Genomic DNA, 27,705 nt, shown 5'->3' on the forward strand with positions numbered 1-27,705 from the left:
TTATTCAGTTTTCAGTCTGGCACTTGAACTGTGGAAAATCACTGAACTGGCATAATCTGAGTATAATTTTTTGTTCTTTATCCTTCATCCAATACAATTCTCAATTGACTGATATTTTGCTGCACCAGTTCTCTGCTGCCAGATTTGGTTCAATCGTTTTTGTTTTGCAATTCTGAACTCGCCCTGCTGTTTTCTTTTGCATTAATTTCTTTTCCCATTGTGTTTCCAATCAAAATGCAAGATGTTTTTGCATTTCTTTTGTTTCAAAGAATGAACCTATCCTCTTGCTTTCCTTCTCCCGTGACTCTTTACCTCACAGCACTTGCAGCTTTTCCCAACATTCTTGGAAGGCATTCTGACCCTTGGGTGACCTCCTTTGTGGCCACAGGCTCTGCTTTCACTTCTCTAATCCTTACACTACTTTGACCACACCTGTATTTTTAGAAAGTCCTTGGAACAGGAACTTCTTTAAAGAACAGCTTCGGTTAGAAGTGAATTTTATTAGCTTGTGCTAAAAACTCCTGACAATACCCGTACACTTTTTAGATTGCTTGTTCTCTCTGACCTTGATGTGATGTGATCCGTTTTTAACTGGTATGCTAAATTGCAACTCAATATACCTGCTAAAGTCATATGTTTTTGCCTTTGCAATTTCGTACATCCATACCACATTAACCTACTGTATACTCAAACAGAAGTATTTATCCACGTTTCTTCTCTAGAAGAATTGGGATTCTTGTGCAGTGTTCAAAATAAATTTATTATCAATGTATCACCCTTTTATCATGGCTGATCCAATTATCCTATCAGCTTGAATCTCCTGTCTTCTCCCCATATCACTTCATGCCCTGACCAGTCAAAAATTCATCAACCTCTGCCTTAAATATATATAAAGACTTGGCCTCCACAGGTGCCCATGGCAAAGAATTCCACAAATTCACTGCTCTCTGGCTAAAGAAATTCTTCCTCATTTCCATTTTTAAAAGACACCCCTCTATTCCGAGGCTGTGTCCTCTGGTCTTAGACTCTCCCAGCATAGGAAATATCCTCTCCACATCCAATCTATCAGAGCCTTTCACCATTCAATAGGTTTCAATGAGGTCACTCTACATTCTGAATTCCAGTGAATACTGTACAAGCCCAGAGCCATCAAATGTTCTTCAAATGAAAAACTGTTTAATCTTGGAATCATTTATGTGAACCTCCTATGAACCCCCTGCAGTTTCAGCACATCCTTTCTAATATAAGGGCCCAAAACGGCTCACAATGCTCCAAGTAAGGGCTCACCAGTGCATTATAATCTGTCTACATTACATCCTCGCTTTTATATATTCTTGTCCTCTTTCAATGAATGCTAATATTGCATTTGCATTCCTCAATACAAAGTCAACCTGCAAATTAGTCTTTGGGGCACCCTGCTCAAGGACTCACAAGATTGTTTGCATCTCAGTTGAGCAAGATTTTCCCTTGCGGGAACCATACTGACAATGGCCTCTTATCGTATGCCTCCAAGTACCCTGAGACCTCATAGACCTCATCCTCAATAATCGACTCCAAGATCTTCCCAACTACTGAGGTCAGACTAACTGGCCCATAATTTCCTTTCTTCTGCCCCTCTCTCTTCTTGAAGAGTGGAGTGACATCTGCAGTTTTCCAGTCCAGAACCATTTCAAAATCTAGTGATTCTTGAAAGATCATTACTAATGCCTTGTGGACCACCGTTTTCAGAACCACGGGGTGTACACCGTCTGGTCCAGATGACTTATCTACCTTTAGACCTTTTCAGTTTACACTCTTCATGACCCTGACTCCTGGAACTTCTACCACAGTGAAGACTGACACAAAATACTTATGCAATTTGTACACCATTTCATCATCCCCCATTACTACCTCTCCAGCATAGTTTTCCAGCACTCTCACCTCTCTATTTCACTTTATGTATCTGAAGAAACTTTTGGTATCCTCTTTAATATTATTGACTATCTTACATTCATATTCCATTTTTGCCTTAATGAATTTTCTATTGGTTTTTAAAAGCTTTCCAATCCTCTTCATTGATTTTTACTCTGTTATATGCTCTCTCGTTGGCCTATATGGTGGCTTTGACTTCTCTTGTTAGCCACAGTAGTGTCATCTTTCCTTTAAAATACTCCTTCCTCTTTGAGATGTATATATCCTGTGGCTTCCGAATTGCTTCCGGAAATTCCAGCCATTGTTGCTCTGCCATCATCCCTGCCAGTGTTCTTTTCCAGTCAATTCTGACCAGCTCATCTCTCATGCCTCTGTAATTCCCTCTACTCTGCTGTAATACTGATACATCTGACTTCAGCTTCTCAAATTTCAGGGTGAATTCAATCATGATCACTTTCCCCTAAGGGTTCTTTTACTTTAAGTTCTCTAATCAATTCAGGTTCATTGCACAACACCCAATCTAGAATAGCTGATCCTCTAGTGGGCTCAACCACAAGCTGCTCTAAAAAGTACACTGTGGATGTACACTGGACACTCTAGAAATTTCTCCTCCTCTAATCCAGCATCAGCCTGATTTTCCCAATCTTCCTACATATTGAAATCCCCCATGACTATTGTAACATTACCCTTTAGAATGTATTTTCTATCTCCCTTTCTAATTTGTAGGCCACATTCGTACTGCTGCTTTGGGGTCTGTATACAACTCCCATCAGAGTCTTTTTACCCTTGCAGTTCCTTAGCTTGATTCCCAATAATTCAACACCTTCTGACCCTATGTCAACTCTTTCAAATGATTTGATCTCATTTTTTACCAATGGAGCATCGCCACCACATCTGCCTTCCTGCCTGTCCTTTTGATGCAATATGGATCCTGAGACTTTAAGCTCCCAGATGTAATGTTTTATCAGGCTTGATTCACTGGTGCCTACATCATACCTGCCAATCTGCAACTGTACTGCAAAATTCATCTACTTTATTCCGTATACTGCATGCATTCAAATACAACACCTTCAGTCCTGTATTCACCCTTTTCGATTTTGCCCACCTTTAACATTGCCACTCATCCTGTTATTTGCAGTTTTGTCCTACCACCAGTCTCTCCTCACTACACATTACCTCTGTTTGTAAAACAGCTACCTCATGTTCAGCTCTATTATCTGTCTTGCCCTATGATACTACTTGTTTTGAAATATATGCAGGACACTAGTCATGCCATGCTCAACCTTTTGATTCTTAACTTTGTCTGAGGTCTTACCAACATCTGCTTCCAGGACCTCCCCACTAACTGTTCTGGCACTCTGGTTCCCATTTCCCTGCAACTCTAGTTTGAGCCAAATCATGCAACATTAACAAACCTTCCTGTTAGGATATTCGTCCCCCTCCAGTTCAGGTGCAAGTTGCCCCTTCTGTACAAGTCCCACCTTCCCTTGAAGAGAGCCCAATGATCCCAAAATCTTATGCCCTCCCTCCTACACCAACATCTTCGCCATATATTATACTCTATAATCTTCCTAGTTCTGGCCTCACTAGCATGTGACACAGATAGCAATCCTGAGATCACACCCCTGGAGATCCTTTACTTTAACTTTACACCTAACTCCCTGAACTCCCTATGCAGAACCTCATCACTCATCCTACCCATGTCATTGGTACCTGCATGGACCACAATCTCTGACTGTTCACTCTCCCACTTAAGAATGCTGAGGACTCCATCTGAGATATCCTGGACCTTGGCACCTGGGAAGCAATGTATTATGTGAGAATCTTGTTCTTGCCCACCGAACCTCCAGTCTTTTCCCCTAATTAACAAGTCCCCTATCACCACAGCGTCCTCCTTCCTTCCTTCCATTCTGAGTCACAAAGGCAGATTCAGTGCCAGAGTGACTTTCCTCTGTTAGGGTCATTCTTCTTCTCTCTTCCCCCATTCCCTGACAGTGTCCAAAGTGGTATACCTTTTGTTGAGGAGAGTGGCCATAGGTGCTCTGTACTGGCTCCTTTAACCCTTCCCCTTTCCTGGCTGTGACCCAGTTTCCTGTGTCCTGCACCTTGGGTGTAACTGCCTCTCTCTATGCCCTATCTATTACACCCCCCCCCCCCAGCCTTGTGAATGATCCACAGTTCATCCAGTTCCTGCTCTTCTTCCCATTGTAGTCGGCAGAGACATTGGAGGTCTCCTTGCCTTCACGCATTGCACAAGAGGAGCATTCCACTATCCTGCCTGGCATCCCTACTGTCCTAGCTATGAAGAAAGGAAGGGAAAAAACTTAACCATTAGCTTTTTTTTCTCTTTGCTTTCTTTGACTAAATCCTCTCTTTGCTGAAGCCTCAAGATCACCACTCTGACACTGTCCATTCGGACACTAGCTGCTGCACTTGTCCCGGCCTTCCTTTAATTTGTTCTTGCTAATCAATCAATCCTAAATGCCAACTGGTTACTGGTCAAAGTTCTTTTTCACTGTAGCAACCCGCTGTGCTGTCTTTTGTACTCAGGCAGTGGACCTGAATGAAGTCCCCTCCTCTCAAAACTTTAGATGTTGGATATGCTACCCTGGAATTCATTTTCTTGCAAGCATTCACAGATCAAAGAAATACAATAGAGACAATGACTGATAAACACTTGCACGGTTGTACAGATACTTGGATAGGAAAAGAGTAGAGGGATGCTGGTGTAATACAGACAAATAAGATTAGTGTAGATGAGCATCACAGTTGTCATAGATGATGGGCTCATTTCTATGCTCTATAATTGTATGATGTTTTGGATCCTGATACATTTGCAATCCAAGGGATGTCAAGAATGAGGCATAAAACCTGTTGCTTATAGTTGCTTCATTAAGTGTTCCAAGAATGGAAATTGAACAAGAAAGAGGAGTCGAGAAAAAACAAAGAAAAGTGCAGTTATGGTCATCTCATACTCAGAATAGAGATAGCAAAAAATTCCAGTGATAACTATTAGCCTATAAAATAGCCATATTCAAGTGGTGTGGTCCCTGCTGCTGAAAACTAAGAAGCTTCTAGAAAAATACAATAGCAACTGTGCTGTAATCGCTGGAAAAATCAATTAGCAATTATACGTATGTATATAGGTGATTATGTAAAAATACAGGAAAAATGATAACTCCACATCCCAATCCAAACTGTTAGCTCGCCTACAAATCTATGGCTTCATTCCTGTTCTTTTCCCATTTTTGATTGGACCATATTCCCACTTGTGTTTGTTCGAAAATCCCAGCAGAAATCTACATCTTCTCTTTTCCTGTTCCTCCGCACTACTTTAGTGACTCTTCTGGCACGCACACACCAAACTCTCATATTCCAACCCCCCACATCCCGATTTCCAACCTAATGTTTTGTGGGGATATAGCATACAATTATTTAAATAAAGATTGAACCATACGCATGTGTACAGCAAGGTGCAAAACACAGTACATATATCATATACAGCACAAACTAATATTAACATACAATAAAAATATTCTGTAGATGTACAAGTTGACATAAAGTGCATATCCCACATAGTTAAGTATGCAATGATATAATGCTGCTGACACTGTAATGAATGTGTACTGGCTGATAGCAAGGTGTTCAAAAGTCTCACAGCCTGGGAAAAGAAGCTGTTACCCAGCCTAATAGACTTGTTCTTGTCCTGCAGTATCTTCTGTGTGGTGGTGGGAGATCAACGAACTTGTGCAGCAGATGACAAGAGTCTTTGACAATGCAAGAGCAGTGCTTCTGGTATATGTCCTGCATGTGGGGCAAAGAGAGAGAATGGATTCTACTATTTATTTTATGAGATCTGTATATCACTAGTAAGGGTAGCTTTAATTTTCTAGCCACCTCTTTTAACTTTTGCTGTCATTTAATTGAAGGTACTCCTACAATTTCCCTTTCAGGCTGTTGCTTGGTTAACTTGTGAGGCAGCTCCACCAGTCTAGATCGCAGTTTCCAGATGTTTTGCAAATGAGGGGTTTTTCAAAGTTGAATAGGCTGGAGCAACTTTGCAATAGATGTCAGTTTGGATGCTGGTTGGTCTGCTGGTTTTTATTATTTGTTTCAAGTGGTGACAAAAGGTGATAAATTGTAGTGTGTAGAAATGGGCTGGTAGTAGGGACAAATGTCTGGCAGATGAAGTTGGATGCATACAGAACTAAAAGTAGTGCAGTTGCAACAAAATCTCGTGTTACTTGGTGGATAGGTGTCCAAGTGGTCGCTGCCATTACCACAGTAAATGCAGACTGAGTGTTTATTAGCAAGTATCATTAAGCAATGACAGTTTACGTTAATTGACTTGTGAACTATTAAAGCTGAACATATCTTTCAGTGTCCCATCATGTTGCTTGGATGTATCTTTTAAAGGTTAGAAATTTGAAATGCCTTTCTGTTATCTTTTTGTCCAAGTCAGAACTGAATGGAACAGCAATAGAAAGCAGTACCAAACTTATTGAAATAATTTGCAGTAGGTTGTTGAAAGCTTGATTTGGAATAGTTTCAAAGTCCTGGCATCATCTTAACTGCCCTAATGTGGGACAAGTTACATATTCAATAATACCCCTATTCTTTTAAGGCAGTTAAATAAAATTTCTTCCCACTGTTTGATTGTAGGTATTTCCCTTTTCTGTGAAAATGTTGGTGATAGTTTTGTATTTGAATGCTAGATAAAATTAATAACCTGCCTTTTTGTGTCATTTAACCAGGTCAGCAATTGTAATCTCTATCGCCTTGGAAAGAAGAAAGGTCTTCCTAGTCGAATGGTGGTCTCGATATTTGACCCACCCGTTAATTGGCTTCCTCCTGGCTACGTGGTTAATCAGGACAAATACATTGCAGACAAGAGTGAAATGAAAGAAGCGGTAGGTGTAAGCTCCTCTCTAATGGACGAGGTGGATAAGACTCCTATTTAAAAATGAAAGGGAGCTCTTTGAGCTAGGGGGCCTCCCAGATCCCTTTTTAGTATGAAGTAATATTTTCCACATCAACTTTATAAGACTTGTTTGAAATTGTACCAGTGCCTGAATTCACAATGGACAGTAAACATTTTGTTGCTGAGCAACGTGTTGGCAATGTCCTCATCTGCAAGCTTCAGAACTTTTTACTGATAAGTAATTGTGATAGTAGTTAACTTTGCTTTGATGGAACCATGTCCAGAGTATCATGGCAGGTAGTCATCTTACTAAAGGGCACATACAAGCATCCAAGAGCTTTAGAATAGAATTCTTGACAAAAAAAATTTAGTAGAGAACAAAAACACAAGGAAATTGCATTTGCTGGAAATTCAAGCAACACACACAAAAGTCTTGACAAAGGGTCTCGGCCAGAAATGTTGACTGCACTTCTTCCTATACATGCTGTCTGGCCTGCTGCGTTCCACCAGCATTTTGTGTGTGTTAGTAGAGAACAAGTCCAGATATGTTAAAATCTAACAGGTATCTTGCACAAGAAGAGGAAGCTTTCCCTTTTTACTACCCCTTGTAGTCCACTGCTCCAGGGCTCTTTCATGTGATATCTCGAAATAGGGGCAGGAATGGTTACTTAGAGTGCCAGGCTTTAGATGTTTCTGAAAGGACAGGGAGGGAGGCAAGAGAGGTGGGGGCATGACACTGTTGATCAGAGATAGTCACGGCTGCAGAAAAGAAGGAAGACAGAGGGATTGTCCACGGAGTCTCTGTGGGTGCAAGTTAGGAACAGGAAGGGGTCAATAACTCTACTGGGTGTTTTTTATAGACCACCCAATGGTAACAGGGACATTGAGGAGCAGATAGGGAGAAAGATTCTGTGAAGATGTAATAATAACAGGGTTGTCGCGGTGGGAGATTTTAATTTCCCAACTATCAACTGCCATGTCCCTAGAGCGAGGTGTTTAGATGGGGTGGAGTTTGTTAGGGGTGTTCAGGAAAATTTCTTGACACAGTATGTAGATAAGCCTACAAGAGGAGAGGCTGTACTGGAGATGGTGATCACAATTCTATCTCCTTTACCATAGCGTTGGAGAGGGATAAGAACAAACAAGTTAGTAAAGTGTTTAATTGGAGTAAGGGGAAATATGAGGCTATCAGGCAGGAACTTGAAAGCATAAATTAGGAACATGTTCTCAGGGAAATGTATGAAAGAAATGTGGCAAATGTTCAGGGGGTATTTGCGAGGAATTCTATATAGGTATGTTCCAGTGAGACAGGGAAAGGGTGGTGGGGGGTTACAGGAACTTTGTTGTGCAAAGGCTGTTGTAAATCTAGTCAAGAAGAAAAGAAAAGCTTACGAAAGGTTCAAAAGACTAGGTAATGATAGAGATCTATAAAATTATAAGACTAGCAGGAAGGAGCTTAAGAAAGAAATTAGGAGAACCAGAAGGGGCCATGAGAAGGTGTTGGCAGACAGGATTAAGGAAAACCCCAAGGCATTCTACAAATATGTGAAGAGCAAGAGAATAAGACATGAGAGAATAGGACCAATCAAGTATGACAGTGGAAGAGTGTGTATGGAACTTATTGAGTACTTTGCTTCAGTATTTGCTACGGAAAAGGATCTTGGCGATTGTAGGGATGACTTGCAGGGGTCTGAAAAGCTTGAGTGTGTAGATATTAAGAAAGAGGATGTGCTGGAGGTTTTGGGAAACATCAAGTTGGATAAGTCACCAGGACTGACGAGATGTGCCTCAGGCTGTGGGAGGTGAGGGAGGATATTGCTGAGCCTCTAGCGATGATCTTTGCATCATCAATGGGGACGGGAAAGGTTCCAGAGGATTGGAGGGTTGCAGGTGTTGTTTCGTTATTCAAGAAAGGGAGTAGAGATAGCCCAGGAAATTATAGACCAGTGAGTCTTACTTCAGTGGTTGGTAAGTTGATGGAAAAGGTACTGAGAGGCAGGATTTATGAACATTTGAGAGGCATAATAAGATTAGGATGGCTTTGTCAAAGGCAGGTTGTGCCTTACGAGACTGATTGAATTTTTTGAGGATGTGATTAAACACATTGATGAAGGTAGAGCAGTAGATGGTAGTGTATATGGATTCCAGTAAGGCATTTGACAAGGTACCCCATGCAAGGCTTATTAAGAAAGTAAGGAGACATGGGATCCAAGGGGACATTGCTTTGTGGATCCAGAAATGGCTAGTCCACAGAAGGCAAAGAGTGGTTGTAGACAGGTCATATTCTGCATGGAGTTTGGTGACCAGTGGTGTGCCTGAGGGATCTGTTATGAAAACCCTACTCTTCATGATTTTTATAAATGACCTGGGCGAAGAATTGGAGGGATGGGTTAGTGAATTTGCTGATGACACAAAGGTTGCGAGTGTTATGGATAGTGTAGAGGGCTGTCAGAGGTTACAGCGGAACATTGATAGGATGTAAATCAGAGCTAAGAAGTGGCAGATGGAATTTAATCCAAATAAGTGTGAGGTGGTTCATCTTGGTAGGTCAAATATGATGGCAGAATATAGTATTATTGGTAAGATTCTTGGCAGTGTGAAGGATCAGAGGGGTCTTGGGGTCTGAGTCTATAGGCCACTCAAAGTTGCTGTGCAGATTGACTCTGTGGTTAAAAAACCATGTGGTGCACTGGCCTTCATCAATTGTGGGATTGAGTTTCTGAGCCGAGAGGTAATATTGCAGCTATGTAGGACTCTGGTCAGATCCCACTTGGAGTACTGTGCTCAGTTCTGGTTGCCTCACCAGAAGGATGAGGAAACCATAGAAAGGGTGCAGAGGAGATTTACAAAGATTGGGGATTGGGGGGTATGCCTTATGAGAATAGGTTGAGTGAACTCAGCCTTTTGTCCTTGGAGCAATGGAGGATGAGAGGTGACCTGATAGAGTGTATAAGATGATGAGTGGCATTGATCGTGTGGATAGTCAGTGGCTTTTTCCCAGGGCTTGAATGGCTAGCATGAGAGGGCACAGTTTTAAGGTGCTTGGAAGTAGATACAGAGGAGATGTCAGGGGTAAGTTTTTTACACCAAGAGTGGTGAGTGTGTGGAATGGGCTGCCTGCAACAGTGGTGGAGGTGGATACGATAGGGTCTTTTAAGAGACTCCTAGACAGGTACATGGAGCTCAGAAAAACAGAGAGCTATGGGTAACCCTAGGTAATTTCTAAAGTAAGGACATGTTCAGCACAGCTTTGTGGGCCAAAGGGCCTGTATTGTGCCGTAGGTTTTCTATGTTTCTATCGCCCTCTTACCACTCCAAAATGAAACAACGTTATTGTTGTTTCTCTCCGTGCCTTTTGTCACATCGTTTCCTTTGCATTTATCTGATTTTTTTGTTTTTGCAAGGGCCAGTTGCTAGCTCAACGCTCAACACAGCATGGATGGATAGTGTGCAAGGAGTTGGCCAGATTCAGACCTGGGACCACTTGCCTTGAAGTCCAATGCAGATGCCACTACACCACCAGCGGGCCTAGTTGTTATTTAATCTACCCCAAAACACACAGTAGCTGTCTAACCAACCAGCAGTTTTAGAATGTGGGAAGAGGTTGGAGCACTCACCCAGTTACAGGGAGAGTTCAGAATCAAATCCTGAGTCCACTGTTGCTCCACAATGCTGCTGCACGGTATAGCAAATTCTCTGCCTGAAGTGATGCATAATAATTTTGTATTTAAAAAGGAAATTGAATAAATACCAATACTTGTGTGATGGTGAGGAAAGGATTGACTGGAACTGCCTTTTTGTTGTCAAGACACAGGAAGTTGATGAGTCAGATACCCTACTACTGTGCTGTCACATTCTGCTCCTTATCCATGTCTCTGTCCATTTCTTTAGTGTCTTTGCAGATGCTTTAACTCCAACTCCAATAAACATTTATTGCTTACATACTGACTCACTAATTCCCTCTTGGCTAGCATAGCTTTTCAGATGCAGGCAGTCCCCGGGTTATGAACAGGTACATCCGGTGTTATTTAGCGTCAGTTAGTCAAACATTTGTCTTTGTATATAGCATATATTTTACCTTTCTATGCTTATAAAACACTTAAGAAATATATGTATTCCAATAATTAAACCTCTGTGTTGCTTAGTAATAATTGTAGCTTTCATCACGGTGGGGCCTTTCACATGCTCCATTATTCTCCATTATCCTTTAAAATTGTTCTGATTGTTGACCGACTGTAGCCTAATGCTTTTCCAATAACCGATGACGTTTTGCCTCTTTCCAAACGCTTTATTATTTCCACTTTATTTCCAATTGTGATCGCTTCCTATCAACAGAACAGAAACACTGCGGGCAACGGGTTCCGACCACCACACCGAATTCCCCGGGCCCTAAAGTCCACTGCAGTGAGACAGGTTAAATGGGACATGTGGGGGCTGTGCTGGGTTTGGGTATTTGATCCTCAATATTCTGCGTGGGAATTTAAACTGGAAGTGGCATTTTTTTTTACGGGGTCGAGTTACGAGCTTGACATCAACCCGGCGAGCTTGGGAGCGGTCTGTCACTGGATCGAACTCGGAAACCTCCGTTCTTGAGCCCGGTGCTGATCTCACTGTGCCACCAGCCAACTGGGAAAGGGGAGGGGGGTCAGGGTGAATCTTACTAAAAAAAAATTTAAGCCAAATACAAAGTTACACACTCAACAAAGTGTCAACGGCAACAGCTTAAAATGGCGGACGGCATTCTTCCTCGGTTCGTAAGTCGGACGTCCATAACTCAGGGACTACCTGTATTCAAAAAAAAAACACGATGACTGGGAGATACAATGAATTCCAGTTAATTGAGATACATCAGGACCAGTATATCTTTGCCCAATTAAGCATCTTCCCTAAGTAGCCAAAGTTTCATGGAAATAGTTGAAAGACATAAAAGATATAAGAAGGACAAACTACCATTTAAATGAGTACTACTACAATACTATAAAACTGTGATTTGTTCCTAATAATTATTAACAAAAGAATTCATTGTCATGTTCTTTTGATGGATTGTAAATGAGCAAACATACGCTTAATGTCAGTAATGCACTGACTTGAGGCAATGCTTTTGACGATCAAATTCTCCAAATCTTCATTTTCATTGTAACATTCAAGATGATTGTTGATACCTTCAAATTCTTTGTAGTTCCTATCGGTGCAAGATAGCACCGGTGAGCCACGGCAGTGTTCTACAGGCTATGTAAAATACTTTTAAATACACCTCATTTGAATTACCCTCATTGGAATCTACAGCATGTAATTTCCCTCAAGCTATGTATTTTTAAATTGGCAATGAAGTACAGATTTCACAGTCTTCTGAAGAACTCAGCAGACTTTTATGCAAGCAGGTATGGCACCTTTAAGCAGAGGAAGATTAATTGCAATGGCTGGAAGTAAGATGGAAAGGAGGTGCTCTAAGGCAGGCTGAATTCAGAATGAAACCTCTTCTACTCAGTGTCTTGTTAGCAAATGTGCAGTCACTGGAGAACAAAATTGAGGGCCTGGGGGTAAGATTGCTGTAGTGGAGGGAAATGAGGGATTGTTGTGTTCTATGGGTTATCTAGGTATGCTGGCTTGTCAGATACAGTGATCAGACTTGAAGGCTTCTCAATTCAAAGGATGAATGTGGTGTTTTTGTCAAATTTGTGTTCCCCCACCTTGAAGGCCTAATGGTCGTCTAATGCTACCTGGATATATTTGCTATAAATGCTATTTACTTAGGGAATTCTCCATTGACCTGATTGCAGTTTACGTGGCACCAGCGGCCGACTATAATCACACACTTGAAATACTGCATGATGTCATCTCCAGACAAAAATCAGTCTATCCCGATTGCATTTCAAATCATGGTCGGGGACTTCATCCAGACTTGTTTGAGGAAAACCTTGGCTAATTACCATCAGCATATAAATCGTATCACCCAAGTTCCCAACGCTAGGCTACTGTTTTACCAAGATGAGGAATGTCTACCATACCCAGACTGCATTTTGGGAATCTGATCACTTGGCCGTCCTTCTTTTACCTGCATACAGCGGAGTTCCAAAGATTAGGACAACTAAGAGGTGGTCCAAGGGGGCAGAGGAGCAGCTGCGGGACTGCTTCGAGGGTGTACTGGGCTGATTTCAAGGACTCATCTGAGGATCTGAATGAATACACTATAGTTGTGACAGATTTTATAAAAACAGTTGTAGACGAGTGTGACCCCACAAAATTATTCAGTCTTACCCAACCAGAATCTCTGGATGAACCATCAGATCCATGGTCTGCTGAGGACCAAGTCAGAGGCATTCAAGTCCAGGTACAACCTCCAAAAAGCTATCAAAAAAGCTGTGTCAGTTCTGGACTAAACTTGAATCAAGGATACTCGACAGTTTTGGCAGGGCTTGAATGCTATCACCTCTTGTGAAGTAAACTCAAGCAACATAGACAACAACAGAGCTTCACCCCCAGATGAGCCCAATGCCTTCTACATTTGCTTTGGCCATCAAAACATGGAGAAACCATCACAAATTCCCACAGCCCAAGATGATCCTGTGATTTATGTCTCTAAGGCCAACGTGCGAGCAGCCTTCAAGAGAGTGAACCCACGAGAAGCATCCAGCTCAGATGGGGTATCTGGCCAAGTACTAAAGACCTGTGCTGATAACTCGTTGTTGTGTTCACTGAGATCTTTGATATCCCGCCTCTGCAGTCTGATGTACCCACCTGCTCAAGCAAACTTCACTTATAACAAGAATGTGCTAACCTGCCTTCAATGACTATTGTCTGGTGGCACACATTCACAGTGATGAAGTATTTTGAGAAGTTTGTGATAAAACATATGAACTCCTGCCTGAGAAATTACTTGGATCTGCTCCAATTTGTCTACCAGAGAAACAGGTCCACAGCGAATGTCATCTCATTGGCTCTTCACTCAACCCTGGAGCATCTGAAGAGCAAAGATGCATACATCAGGATGCTCTTTATTGGCTACAGCTTGGCATCCAATACCATCATCCCCTCAAAACCTCAACAACTCCTTGTGCAATTGGGTCCTTGATTTCCTCACTTGCAGAGCCCAGTCAGTTTGGATTAGCAACAACCACATTCTCCATCAGCGCAGGTATACCACAAAGCTGTGTGTTTAGCCCCCCTGCTTATGACAGTGTGGTTAAGCACACCTTCAATGCCATATTCAAATTTGCTGACAACACCACTATCATTGGCTGATTCAAAGGTAATGACATTAGCATATAGGAGGTTACTGTTAGCAAGACAAAAGAGCTGATTATTGACTTCAGGAGGAGGAAAACGGGTCCATGAGCCAGTCCTCATCAGCGGATCAGAGGTGGAGAGGGGTCAGCTACTTTATATAAGTGCTATCATTTCAGAGGACCTGTCAAAGAAAGCACAGCGCCGCCTCTGCTTCCTTGGGAGTTTGCAAAGCATCAGCATGACGTCTAAAACTGTGAGAAACTTTTATAGATGTGTAGTGGAGAGTATCTTTACTGGCATAAAAACATAATGCCTTTGAACGGAAAATTCTACAAAACAGTAGGTGCAGCCCACAAATATGTGAAAATCTGCAAATCCTAGAAATCCAAAGTAACCCTCTCAATGCTGAAGGAACTTGGCAGGTTAGGTGGCATCCATGCAAAAGAGCACAAGTTGACATTTTGGGCTGAGACGAAGGGAAGTGATGGGCAGGTAAGAGAAGGTGTGAGGGAAACACATATGGTGAAAGGTGGCGGGGGGGGGGGGTAATTACCAGAAGTTTGAGAAATTGGTGTCCGTACCATGTTGGAGACTACCCAGGTAGAATATAAGTTGTTGCTCCTCCAACCTCACTGTGACCTCATCACAGCAGTTGAGGATGCCGTGGACTGGCATGTCGGAATAGGATTAGGAAGTAGAATTGAAATTGGTGGCCACCGGGAAATCACACTTGAACATCGATTGATCTCTTCTTACTGCTGCCATTAGGAAGAAGAACAGGAGCCTCGGGGTTCTCACCACCAGGTTCAGGAACAGTTATTACCCCTCAATCATCAGGCTCTTGAATCAAAGGGGATAACTTCACTTGCCCCATCATTGAAATGTTCCCACAGCCTATGGGCTCACTTTCAAGGACTCATGGTCTCAATATTTATTGCTTTATTATTATTTCTTTTTTCAGTTTGTTGTCTTTTGCACACTGGTTGAATGCCGAAGTTGTTGCGGTCTTTCATTGAGAGTAAACCTCCGGGTTGTATATGTATATGGTGACGTATATGTACTTTGATAATAAATTTACTTTGAACTTCAGTGAAATTGTTTTATTTTCACTTTCGGCTGTTTCTGGCCCCTCCAAACCTGAATACTTCAAAACCACAGTGAGTAAAGCAGTTTCAAATTTTCTTACAGCTTACTTCTCACTAACTATCAGTGACAAAAATCACTGCTTTTTGAACACAAACACATGCAACTGATGCTATTTAAAAAGTGTTCATCCTAAAAACAGTGTGGTGTCTTGTAATGGCTGCACAGTTAGAAACTGTTCAGCAACTGTATCCTACCCCATAAAACAGCATGGTGTCCCAAATAAACAAAGAGAATTCCGGCTATTTTCTTGATTAATTTTTGTTGTTTAAGGAAAGAAGTAGCTGCCCAATTAACTAGAATCCACTGAACTGACTACAATTTGTTCTGCTACCTTAACTTCCTCTGCTGTACTACTTTTTCCTCCCTTCTTCCCACCTCCCCACCACACCTTTGAAATACAGAAAGAAAGATCAGCTTTATTTGTTACATCACATGAAAACATTGAAGCATACAGTGCATTCTGTTGTTTGAGTGAATATTCAACACAGTCTGATGTGCTGGAGGCAGCAGACAAGTGTCGCCATACTTCTGGCACCATCATAGCATGCCTACAACTCACGAATACTAACCTATATGCCTTTGGAACGTGGGAGGAAACCAGTGCACCCAGAGGAAACCCACATGATCACGTGGAGAATGTACAAACTCTTTACAGACAGCAGCAGGAATTGAACCTCGGTTGCAGTCACTAGCTCTATAAAGCATTATGCTACCATACATTACCAGTGAAGGTACTGTCAGCTGTTGCTTGCCTTTGGATAATCACTAAGTATAGTAGTGACGTGGGTATATATGAATAAAACCTCTTTCTAATTTTTTTTATTTCAGACAGTAACAGGACAAATGGCTAATGGTGATACGTATGGGGATGATGATGACGATGAGGAGGAGGAGGATGATGACGACGACCCTGATTTCCGTGAAGATCTGATGTGGACAGCCCAGAAGGAGGAGGCAGAATATGACGATGACTTTTCAGAGTATGATCAGGAGCATATAAAATTCATTGACAATATGCTTATGGGGTCTGGGGCCTTTGGGAAAAAGATCTCTTTGCCTGACTTCCCACCCAATGACACAGCTTTTGAATGGAAACCTCCTAAAAAATCTGCAACAGGAAATGGCCATTCCGTCTCTGATGGTGACGAGTTTGACTACAGCTCTTGGGATGCCATGTGCTACTTGGACCCCAGTAAGGCCACAGATGAGGATGATTTTGTTGTGGGTTTCTGGAACCCATCTGAAGAGAATGGTGGGGTTGACACAGGCAAGCAAAGCATCTCTTACGACTTGCACACAGAGCAATGCATAGCAGACAAGAGCATTGCTGATTGCGTGGAGGCTTTATTGGGCTGTTACCTAACTAGCTGTGGTGAAAGAGCTGCCCAGCTTTTTCTCTGCTCTTTGGGTTTGAAAGTACTCCCAGCAGAAGAAAAACTGGATGAAGAGAGAAAATGGCCACCTGAGGAGCAGAGCACCTTTAATACAAACAATAAAGCAGGAGAATCCAAAATTCTTCCTTTGTCCCACTTGAAATCACCCTGCAAAGGTCTAGAATATGGACACCTTCAGATTCCTCCGAGGTGCATGTTTGATCACCCGGATGCTGACAGAACACTGGGCCATCTAATATCGGGTTATGAAAATTTTGAAAATAAAATAAACTACAAATTCAAGAACAAGGCCTACCTTTTACAGGCATTTACTCATGCCTCCTACCACTACAATACAATCACAGGTAAAAAGTTCAGCCAATTATTCTTGATGAATGTGTAGTATTACTGTGTAGGTTTAATGTGTTGTGGTACTGGTGTGCAGAATTATGAAGGAACCAGTGAGTATGGCATGGGGAGGTAGAGCCCTTTGTTAGCAGCATATATTTAAAACTGGCCCTGTGCTCAAAGCAAATGTCTAAGGGCAGCAAGTAAGATTGGAAAGCATTTGGTATATTGGTAACAGAAATCTTTCTCTAACTATTGGGAAAGGTAGATTAATTAGTTGCTAATTGGCCTTTGACCTACATTATGAGCTCAGGCAATGTGACCACAAATTGCATGTCACGTGTCAGTGATAATAAATCTGATTTTTGAACTCTGCTTTTTGGTATCAGGAGCCTATTTTGACTTGTTTTAAGGGCTTGTCATAGAGTTGTGTAGCACAGAAATAGGCTTTTTGGCCCACCATATCCATGCCAACCATCACATACCTATCTAAACAAATCCAAAAGTCAGAAAGTAGCCTTCTAAGAATTGGTGATTCAAGTACTTATTTAGATGCTTTTACTATCTATTCAGGTACCCTCTATATGGAAAGTAATTCCTCATATCCTCTCCAATTTTTGTCCTTTACCCTAAACCTATTGTGTCTGGTTTTAAATGCCTTTACCTACCGTATACAGTATGTGGCTGTGCATGCCTATCTACTTTCAGAAATCCTCAACCTGTGCATGGAAGTCCTTCTGTTCCTGAAAACTCCCTAGGGCTCAACCATTCATTATTCTAGCATTGTTACCTCACATTGCTACAAGTGGCTGTGGAGGCCAAGTCATTTAAGACAGAGATAGGTTCTTGATTAGCCAGGGTATCAAAGGGTATGGGGAGAAGACAGGGGAGAGAGGATGACTGGAAGAATTGGAAGAAAGCCCTGTATTTTACTAAGCTCCATGTACCTATCTAAAAGCATCTTAAAAGACCCTATTGTATCTGCGTCCACCACCACCATTGCTGGCAGCCCATTCCACGCACTCGCCACTCTTTACGTAAAGAAAAAACAGACCTCTGACATCTCTGTACCTACTCTCCAGCACCTTAAACCTGTGTCCTCTTATGGCAACCATTTCAGCCCTGGGAAAAAGCCTCTGACTGTCCACATGATCAGTTCCTCTCATTATGTTGTACACCTCTATCAGGTCACCTCTCATCTTCTGTGGCTCCAAGGAGAAAAGGCCAAGTTCACTCAACCTATTCTCATAGGGCATGCTCCCCAATCCAGGCAACATCCTTGTAAATCTCCTCTGCACCCTTTCTATGGTTTCCACATCCTTCCTGTAGTGAGGCGACCAGAACTGAGCACAGTACTCCAAGTGGTGTCTGACCAGGGTCCTATATAGCTGCAACATTACCTCTCAGCTCCCAAATTCAATTCCACAATTGATGAGGGTCAATACACCATATGCCTTCTTAACCACAGAGTCAACCTGAGCAGCTGCCTTGAGCATCCTATGGACTCGGACCCCAAGATCCCACTGATCCTTCACACTGCCAAGAGTCTTACCATTAATACTATATTCTGCCATCATACCTGACCTACCAAACTGAACCACTTCACACTTATCTGGGTTGAACTCCATCTGCCACTTCTCAGCCCAGTTTTGCATCCTATCAATGTCCCGCTGTAACCTCTGACAGCCCTCCACACTATCCACAACACCTCCAACCTTTGTGTCATCAGCAAACTTACTAACCCATCCCTCCACTTCCTCATCCAGGTCATTTATAAAACTCCCAGAGCAGATCACTGTGGCACACCACTGGTGACAGAACTCCATGCAGAATATGACCCGTCTACGACCACTCTTTGCCTTCTGTGGGCAAGCCAGTTCTGGATCCACAAAGCAATGTCCCCTTGGATCCCATGCCTCCTTACTTTCTCAATAAGCCTTGCATGGGGTACCTTATCAAATGCCTTGCTAAAATCCATATACACTATATCTACTGCTCTTCTTCCATCAATTTGTTTAGTCACATCCTCAAAAAAATTCAATCAGGCTCGTAAGGCAGAACTTGCCCTTGACAAAGCCATGCTGACTATTCCTAATCATATTATACCTCTCCAAATGTTCATAAATCCTGCCTCTCAGGATCTTCTCCATCAACTTACCAACTACTGAGGTAAGACTCACTGGTCTATAATTTCCTGGGCTATTTCTATTCCCTTTCTTGAATAAAGGAACAATATCCGCAGCCCTCCAATCCTCGGGAACCTCGCCTGTCCCCATTGATGATGCCAAGATCGTTGCCAGAGGCTCAGCAATCTCCTCCCTCGCCTCCCACAGTAGCCTGGGGTACATCTCATCATGTCCCGGCAACTTATCCAACTTAATACTTTCCAAAAGCTCCAGCACATCCTCTTTCTTAATATCTACATGCTCAAGCTTTTCAGTCTGCTACAAGTCATTACTACAATCATTAAGATCCTTTTCCATAGTGAATACTGAAGTAAAGTATTCATTAAGTACCTCTGCTGTTTCCTGCAGTTCCAAACACACTTTCCCACTTTTGCATTCGATAGGTCCTATTCTTTCAAGTCTTATCCTCTTGCTCTTCACATACTTGTAGAATGCCTTGGGGTTTTCTTTAATCCTGCTCGCCAAGGCCTTCTCATGGCCCCTTCTGGTTCTCCTAATTTCCTTCTTAAGCTCTTTTCTGGTAGCGTTATAATCTTCTAGATCGCTAACATTACCTAGCTCTCTGAACCTTTTTAAGCTTTTCTTTTCTTCTTCACTAGATTTATTACAGCCTTTGTACATCACGGTTCCGGTACCCTACCATAACTTCCCTGTCTCATTGGAACGTACCTGTACAGAACTCTACACAAATATCCTCTGAATATTTGCCACATTTCTTCCGTGCTTTTCCCTGAGAACATCCGTTTCCAATTTAAGCCTCCAATTTCCTGCCTGATAGCCTCATAATTCCCCTTACTCCAATTAAATGCTTTTCTAACTTGTCTGTTCCTATCTCTCTCCAATGCTATTGTAAAGGAGATAGAATAATGATCACCATCTCCAAAATGCTCTCCCACTGAGAGATCTGACACCTGACCAGGTTCATTTCCCAATACCAAATCAAGTACAGTCTCTCTTCTTGTAAGCTTATCTACATACTGTGTCAAGAAACTTTCCTGAATACACCTAACAAACTCCACCCCATCTAAACCCTTGTCAAGGGAGATGCCAATCGATATTTGGGAAATTAAAATATCCCATTCACCTTTGTTATTATTACACCTTTCCAGGATCTGTTTCCCTATCTGCTCCTTGATATCCCTGTTACTATTAGGCGCCCTATAAAAAACACCCTGTAAATTTATTGACCCCTTCCTCTTCCTAACAGAGAGTCCGTAGACAATCCCTCCATGGCATCCACCTTTTCTGCAGCTGTGACACTATCTCTGATCAGAAGTGCCATGCCCCCACCTCTTTTGCCTCCCTCCCTGTCTTTTCTGAAACATCTAAAATCTGGCACTTGAAGTAACCAATCCTGTCCCTGAGCCATCCAAGGGCATGATTGAATGGCGGAGCAGACTCGATAGGCCAAATGGCCTACTTCTGCTCCTATATCTTATGGTCTTTATCAAAATTAAATACTGTCTGCTGTTGCTCTGCCATCTTGCCAATAGATTGATAATATCCTGTCGGCTGTGACATTCCACAACACTACTAACTATTGTTTTATCTGCAAGCTTTAAATCATACCTCCTATATTCCTATCCAAGATAATGTAGGTAACAGGAAGGATCTCAGCACTGATGCCTGCAATACATCAGTTACAGTCTTCCAATGGAAGGGCTTTGTGTGTGTGTGTGTGTATGTGAGATTAACTGTTTAAATTTTATAAATCAGAAAATTAGCAGGTTTCACTTTTTCCCACAGTATGATTCCTTATAGAAGAAGGCAATTTTGCATGTTTTTCACTATATACAGTGAGATTAATTATTTTTACTCAATATTTTAAGCATTTTTAAATCTTTCTTTTTAAGATTGTTACCAGCGTTTGGAATTCCTTGGAGATGCAATTTTGGACTACCTCATTACCAAGCACCTTTATGAAGATCCCCGGCAACATTCTCCTGGAGTGTTGACAGACCTGCGTTCAGCCCTTGTGAATAATACCATCTTTGCATCTTTAGCTGTGAAATATGACTACCATAAGTACTTTAAAGCCATCTCACCCGAGCTGTTCCACGTTATAGATGACTTTGTTCAGTTCCAGTTAGAGAAGAATGAAATGCAAGGAATGGACTCTGAGGTTAGTCCCTGTATCATATGCAAATTTTGTGAATCATGGTCCCTGGAGAAAAGGATCTTAAGGATTATTTGAAAATGCACATCTTGGTATAGCATGACAAAGGGGCTTTTTCTTTAAGAAGTTCATGGGATGTGGGCATCATTAACAAATCAGTATTTATTAAGCACCTTTAACTTTTGTTGAAGTGAAGTCAACACTTTGAGGCACAGCTGCCTCTGTTGAAAATGCTCCACAATGCCAATGAACAGGAAACTCCTGTACTCTGATAAAGCGGCAGTGAAGGAATTGCTACATCTCCAAGTAAGGACAAGGTGCAACTTTGAAGAAAAAAGTAAAATGGAGGGCTATGTGTGAGAGAAGAATTAGATTGTGTTTAAAGTTGGTTAAGGGTCAGCACAACATCATGGCTGAAGGGCCTGTGCTGTATTATGTTCTATGAAGCATGCCAATAATTTTTAGACATATGGAACATCATCCCTGTCCCTCAGTGGTTGTAGTCACATGTTTAAAAGATGCTATTGGAGAAGACTTGATGAGCTGTTGAAGTGCTTTGTGCAAATGGTAGATATTGTGAGCATTTGGGCTGAAACACTTGGTGTCAAAGAAACAGAGTTTTGTATCGGAGCATAAGCAGATATTAAGAAAGTGAATGTGGTAACCGATAAAATACAGAAGCTTTTTGGAGGTTATTCCATAGCATTGGGCATTGACATTTGAAGGCATGCCCCGACAGAGGATGAAGAAAAATCAATGATGTGCAAAAGGCCAAAGCTGAAACTGTGTAGAGATGCAATATTGGAAGAGCTGGAGAATGTTAAGAAAGTAGGCAGATTAGACCATTGAAGTTGAAGTTGAACTTCTATCTATAGAAGTTTGTCAAAGTATTAAGATATCATGCTGCATCTTCTGCAAATTTCACAGCAATACCTCTACTTAGAAGTTTGTGATGGTTTGACATAGCATCTAATACTTTGACAAACTTCTATAGATGTGTGGTGCAGAGTATGTTGATTGGGTGCGTCATGACCTGGTATGGAAACACCAATGCGCTTGAATGGAAAATACTTCAAAAAGGAGTGGTTACAGCCCAGTCCAACACAGGTAAAGCCCACCCATCACTGAGCACATCTACACAGAGCACTGTTGTAGGAAAACAGTGTCCATCATCAGGGACCCCCGCCACCCAGGTCATGCTCCCTTCTCACTGCTGCCATGAGGAAGAAGGTACAGGAGCCTCAGGACTCTCACCACCAGGTTTAGGAATAGTTATTACCCAACAACCTATGGACTCAATTTCAACTTCTCTTCATCTCATGTTCTCAATAGTTATTGCTTATATATTTATTCATTCTCTTTTGTATTTGTACTGTTTGTCGTGTTTTGCACATTGGTTGTTTGTCCGCTCTGTTGGGTGCAATCTTTCATTGATTCTTTTATGGTTCTAGGATTTACTGAGTATACCTGCAAGAAAATGAATTTTTGGGTTGAATATGGTGTCATATATGTACTTTGATCATATATTTACTTTGAACTTTGCTGCCTTGGTTATTTCAAGAGTGAACCAAGAACTTTTCACTGCAATTGTTACAGATGTGATACCATAAAATGTTGCTGAATTGAGACCTGGCACTTTACCACAGTCTTATGAAAAGGTGACCAAGGTTAGGGATAAGGATAATTTCAAACATCTGAAGAGTTGCTACTCTCAATATTTATCATCAATTGTCGATTACTCTTTAGTAATACAGTCATCTCTAGATCAGCCTTTCTCAACCATTTTGCCCTGGAGGAACCTTTGAAATAATTTTCAGGTTTCAGGAAACCCCTGCATAAAAATTATTATATCTAGAGCTCACAGTACATTAGCATGATCTGTAAGTCCAAAAATGGTTATCAATGCTCTTTTCAGGAGAGAATGAATGTTTAGCCAGCCTTTCCTGGGAAAAAATAGTTAAGCTTAGCTTGCCATTCTTGAAATTAATCTCTTTTCTTAAATTTTAAAATCTCATAAGGCAAACATAATAAATTTCTCAATTCTGGGTCAAACTTGAGATAAGCATGGATTTCACCTTTTACTGAAATGAGACTATTTCTATCCTTGCTCTTGATGTTTGTTAAACAAGGATCAGCTTGCTCACACGTAAGATGTTCATTGGTTTCCTATGAATGGCAGGATACTCTTTCACAGAAATCCAGAACTTGTCTAGAGGCAGGCCATTAAATCTCATCTTGTTCATGATCAGAGTACAGCTCACAAAGTTATTCTTCTTCTCTCAAATGCTCAGGCTGAGCCGAAGGTTCAGAGAAAGGGTCCCTCACCCAGTCATACACTTGAGGGAGGAATAAAATAGTGTTCAATTTTGTTCTCCAGTTCTTTCAGGTGGTTTTTAATAAGACTCAAATTTCTCTTGTCCTTCCTCACTCTCAAGCCCAAACAACAATAGAAACATTTCAAAGATTTCCTTTTGCAGCATGATTTTTTCCAGAGATTCGGTTTCCTTTTAAATTCAAGAATCTTGTCACTGGAAGTCAAAACATTTTCTCCGGGTCCTTACAAAGACTTGTTCAACTGGTTTATATGATTTAAAAAAATGTCTTAAGTAGTCTAGTTTCTGCAGCCATTCTTCATCTTCCAGGTACTTAGCAAAGTCTGGCCTACTATTTTCTTGAAAGTACTACAATTCACCTTTCAGCTCAAACACCCCATTGAAATCTCTTCCTCTGCTAAGCCACCTGATTTCTGTTGTAGCAGGGGAGTGGTGAGCTCTGTGTCCAGGTTTAAACAGTCTGGAGTGAACTGATCTGAAAGCTACTAAATAACTTGTTTCCTGATTTTCTTTGCTGACTGACTTTATTTTCAAAAGTTTTAATCTATTTATTTTGAGATTCCAATAGCCGTTTAAAACAATCAGCACTTTTATGTGTCATATGGCTGTGACTTTAAAGTGTCCTTTCAATTTTGCTGGAGCCATTGCTGCATTTGTCAGTTGTTTACCATAGACAAGGCACAGTGGAATGGGACAACTTGGATCACCAGTCCATGGAAAACCCAATGATAAGTAACTTTCATGTAGAGATGGGCTGTTTTTGTGTCCATTGTTGCACTAGTGCAGTGGAATGACTCAGAAGTTTGTAATTCTTTATCATTAACCTTATCAGAATTGTCCGTAGTCATCAGCCTAGAATCCACATTTCTCACATCTCCTCTTCAAAAATCACCACACTAGACCATCTTTACAATGAAAAATTCCCTCCAATTTTCTACTACACTAGTAGTTTATTTGCTCCCGTAAGTCAGTCGGCAACACATCAGGGAAGTTGGAGGAGGTATTTTGGGAGGGAGAGGCTGATGTCACAGCCCAAGTTGGGCAACTCCATGTAATGCTCTGAAAATGCACTCCTGCTCCCCATCAGCTTACCACCCTCCCCTCTGTGCAATAGTCGATGGCCTCCCCTATTTCACCTCAAAAACTGAGAATGGACTCAATGAAGTAAACACGGTTCTACTGCGCATTGCCATACTGGGCTGAGAGACTTCTAACGAGATTGCTAATGGAGCTTTCAGTCACTGCCCACCACTGAAAGTGCTAGCATGGCGTGTTCCAAAAAGCAATATTTATTTTAATCACAATCTCTTGTGGAACCCCAGTTGAGAAACCCTGATAATTACATAATTACATATTATGGATCCCATTCATGATTCAGTGACTCTGCTGACTCCCTAATATAACCATTCTGCCCATCAAAGATTTAAAAGGCTTTAGCCAGACTGGTTCAAAAATAATCTCTGCTTGTCCCTATTCTTTGCATAAACATTCCTTGTGACAAAATATTGGAGCATCATTGACTCTAAAGCATCTCTTGTATGACAATTGTACTGACAATTTTTAATTAGCCCCTCAAATAAGGTGGGGTGAGAGTGTGATTTGTTCTATGTTGATGGATGAAATGAAGGACCCTTGTATTATCTTGATGTGGGATGCAGGTGTAGACAGATTGATGGCAATGGAGAACCAGCTGGGATTAGGAAATCATCAGATTGGTACAGAGTATCAGAAGCTTCATACAATTGAACACAGGGTAGGTGACAGAATTGAGTGGTGGTGGCAGGGGTTCTTTGGGATGAGAACAGCTGAAACAGTGGGTCTTTGTGAAAAATACTTGGGTTCTTGGGAATCTAAACAGAAATGGTTTGGCAGACCATGCCAATGGCTGCAATGACTGCTTGCTTGGAAAATAGTTTTATTTATTTTTTTTTTAAATTTAATTATTTTACTAGTGTTACAGGTTTTGTGTGTAAACCTCAGGTCAAAATTTTGCCAATTGGAGAAAATCTTCAGTAATCACTTATTCTTCATCTTCTGCTAAACTAAGAGTCTGTCTGCAGTCTTTAACCTAGTGTTTTTTTTTCTTGAAAGCTAAGAAGATCTGAAGAGGATGAAGAAAAGGAAGAAGATATTGAGGTTCCCAAGGCAATGGGGGATATATTTGAATCTCTTGCTGGTGCCATCTATATGGACAGCAGGATGTCCTTGGAGACAGTTTGGCAAGTGTACTACCCAATGATGAGACCCCTGATAGGTAGTGCTGCCTTGTTATCATCCTCATGTTGTTATACCTATTGGTTTAATTTAAATATTAATGCTTTTTGTTGTATTTCATGTTTCAGAGAAGTTTTCAGCAAATGTGCCACGCTCTCCTGTTCGTGAGTTGTTGGAGATGGAGCCGGAGACTGCCAAATTCAGGTAAAGGATTGTCAAAATGTTGTACATCAATAATGAGTAAAGCGGTTCAGGAAACAGCCACACCTGCATATCAAATATATAAGCATCTAAAAGAAGGGATACATGGTTTTTTACAAATATACAAATATTTATTCACACAAGTACATACAATAATCAGAGGTTCACAAAGCTATTTACAGTTTCAAATTAAAATACCTCTCTGCAACAGGTGAGTGTAGCATGAGGCTGAAGTGAAGCCAGAACTTGAGGTGTAGCTCCTTCAGATTCTCAAACAGGGATTGCAACCTCTCACACTCCATATAAGATATATCCAATTATGTTCTTTTATGCTCGGATTTTTATTATTGCATTTTTCACTTCCAGAAGCAGTAGGAACAATGGAAATTGGTAAAATGAATTCAAGTGCATTTAAAATATATTAATATATTTTGTTACTTGCAAAAATATGAACATCTATAAGGATAGGTGTTTTAGGATAGTCACTATGAATAAAATATAAACTGATAATGAAAATTAAGAGACCTTTAACCTGTGGTTAGTACAACCTTGTTCACATTATTATAAGCAATGGATAAAGTACTTGGCCGAGGACCAGAAAAGAGATGTTTTTGAAAGCTACTTTTCATTTGAAAAAAGAAATTTAAAATCATCAATGTGATTGAGATAAATCAAGGCTCTTGTTGACAAGAAAGTAAGAAGCGAGCATTTTTAAAAATGAAAGAAACAGGAACAAAAAATGTTTCTTTTGAATGGATGCTGATTAAAATGTGGACTACTCTGTAAACTTTTATTTAAACATGATCCATTATGTCAAACTCAGAAGTAAAATAGGATGGATGAAATGAGCAGTAGATAGATTAAACTGGAGAGCCTTTGGAGAAAAATAATGGCACAGACTTCATATGCCAAAGGGCTGATGTGACCAAGATTAAATGTGCAAATTGAATAATATCTTTCATAAAACAAAAATAAAGTGCTAAGGGTTCGAATTTCTTGAAAAATACAAGGCATTGATATTTAAAATACAGTTTAAGGGGGCAGTTCAACTGCGTTCAAGTCTTCTGAGATGTCCTTAGTCCTGCTCTGAAATTTCAATTTTCCAACATTGAAGTTTCCCCAACTACACAGCATAATGACCTCTAGAATCAGAAGCTGGAGTTTGACAGCTTATCCACATCAACATTCTAAGGATAAATATGTACAGCAACTCCAAGCACGTTCTGTGCAGAAATCACTAGCTAAATAGAAGACTACAGCACAGTACAGGCCCTTCGGCCCATGATGCTGTACTGACCTTTAGATGATGCCTCTAAAATAGTAAGCATGTTATTGTATATGACTGTTCTGTGATGATTTTGCTGCGCACTATAAAAACTCTTGTTTATAACGAAGGCCACATACCTACAGGTAGAGTTCATTTAACCTCACATTAGCTGAGACCTAAATAGCAGGTTAGATATCTGTTCTGTCATTTAGTATGTAATCTGTTTGATCATAAGCCAACCACAATACTTTCAAGCCTTGTTTAAAGCACTTGCTGTGTTGTTTGTGAATACTTCGGTTTATATGACATAATGAAATGGATTAGAAAGATGATTAGCTGTATTTTACAATCTTTAGGAAGTAGGGGTATTAAAACTGTCCATTAAATATAAAGGGATTATACAAACTAGGATTTTATCGCCTAGCGAATGTTTAGTTGATGGTTATTTGATCCAGTTTTTTT

At 41.0% G+C, this 27,705-nt stretch overlaps 1 protein-coding gene across 1 annotated transcript in view; it reads left to right on the plus strand.

The window, feature by feature from the left end:
- dicer1 (dicer 1, ribonuclease type III) overlaps positions 1 to 27,705 on the plus strand; it is a 143,639-nt gene that overhangs the window by 112,071 nt on the left and 3,863 nt on the right. Inside the window, exons 24-28 of the mRNA XM_059960942.1 lie at positions 6,666 to 6,821; positions 16,034 to 16,943; positions 20,966 to 21,234; positions 25,653 to 25,815; positions 25,904 to 25,979. Of these exons, the coding sequence (XP_059816925.1) occupies positions 6,666 to 6,821; positions 16,034 to 16,943; positions 20,966 to 21,234; positions 25,653 to 25,815; positions 25,904 to 25,979 (1,574 nt within the window). The remainder of the gene's footprint in view (positions 1 to 6,665; positions 6,822 to 16,033; positions 16,944 to 20,965; positions 21,235 to 25,652; positions 25,816 to 25,903; positions 25,980 to 27,705) is intronic.

The sequence above is a fragment of the Hypanus sabinus genome, chromosome 2, assembly GCF_030144855.1.
Source record: "Hypanus sabinus isolate sHypSab1 chromosome 2, sHypSab1.hap1, whole genome shotgun sequence".
NCBI classification, from domain to species: Eukaryota; Metazoa; Chordata; class Chondrichthyes; order Myliobatiformes; family Dasyatidae; genus Hypanus; species Hypanus sabinus.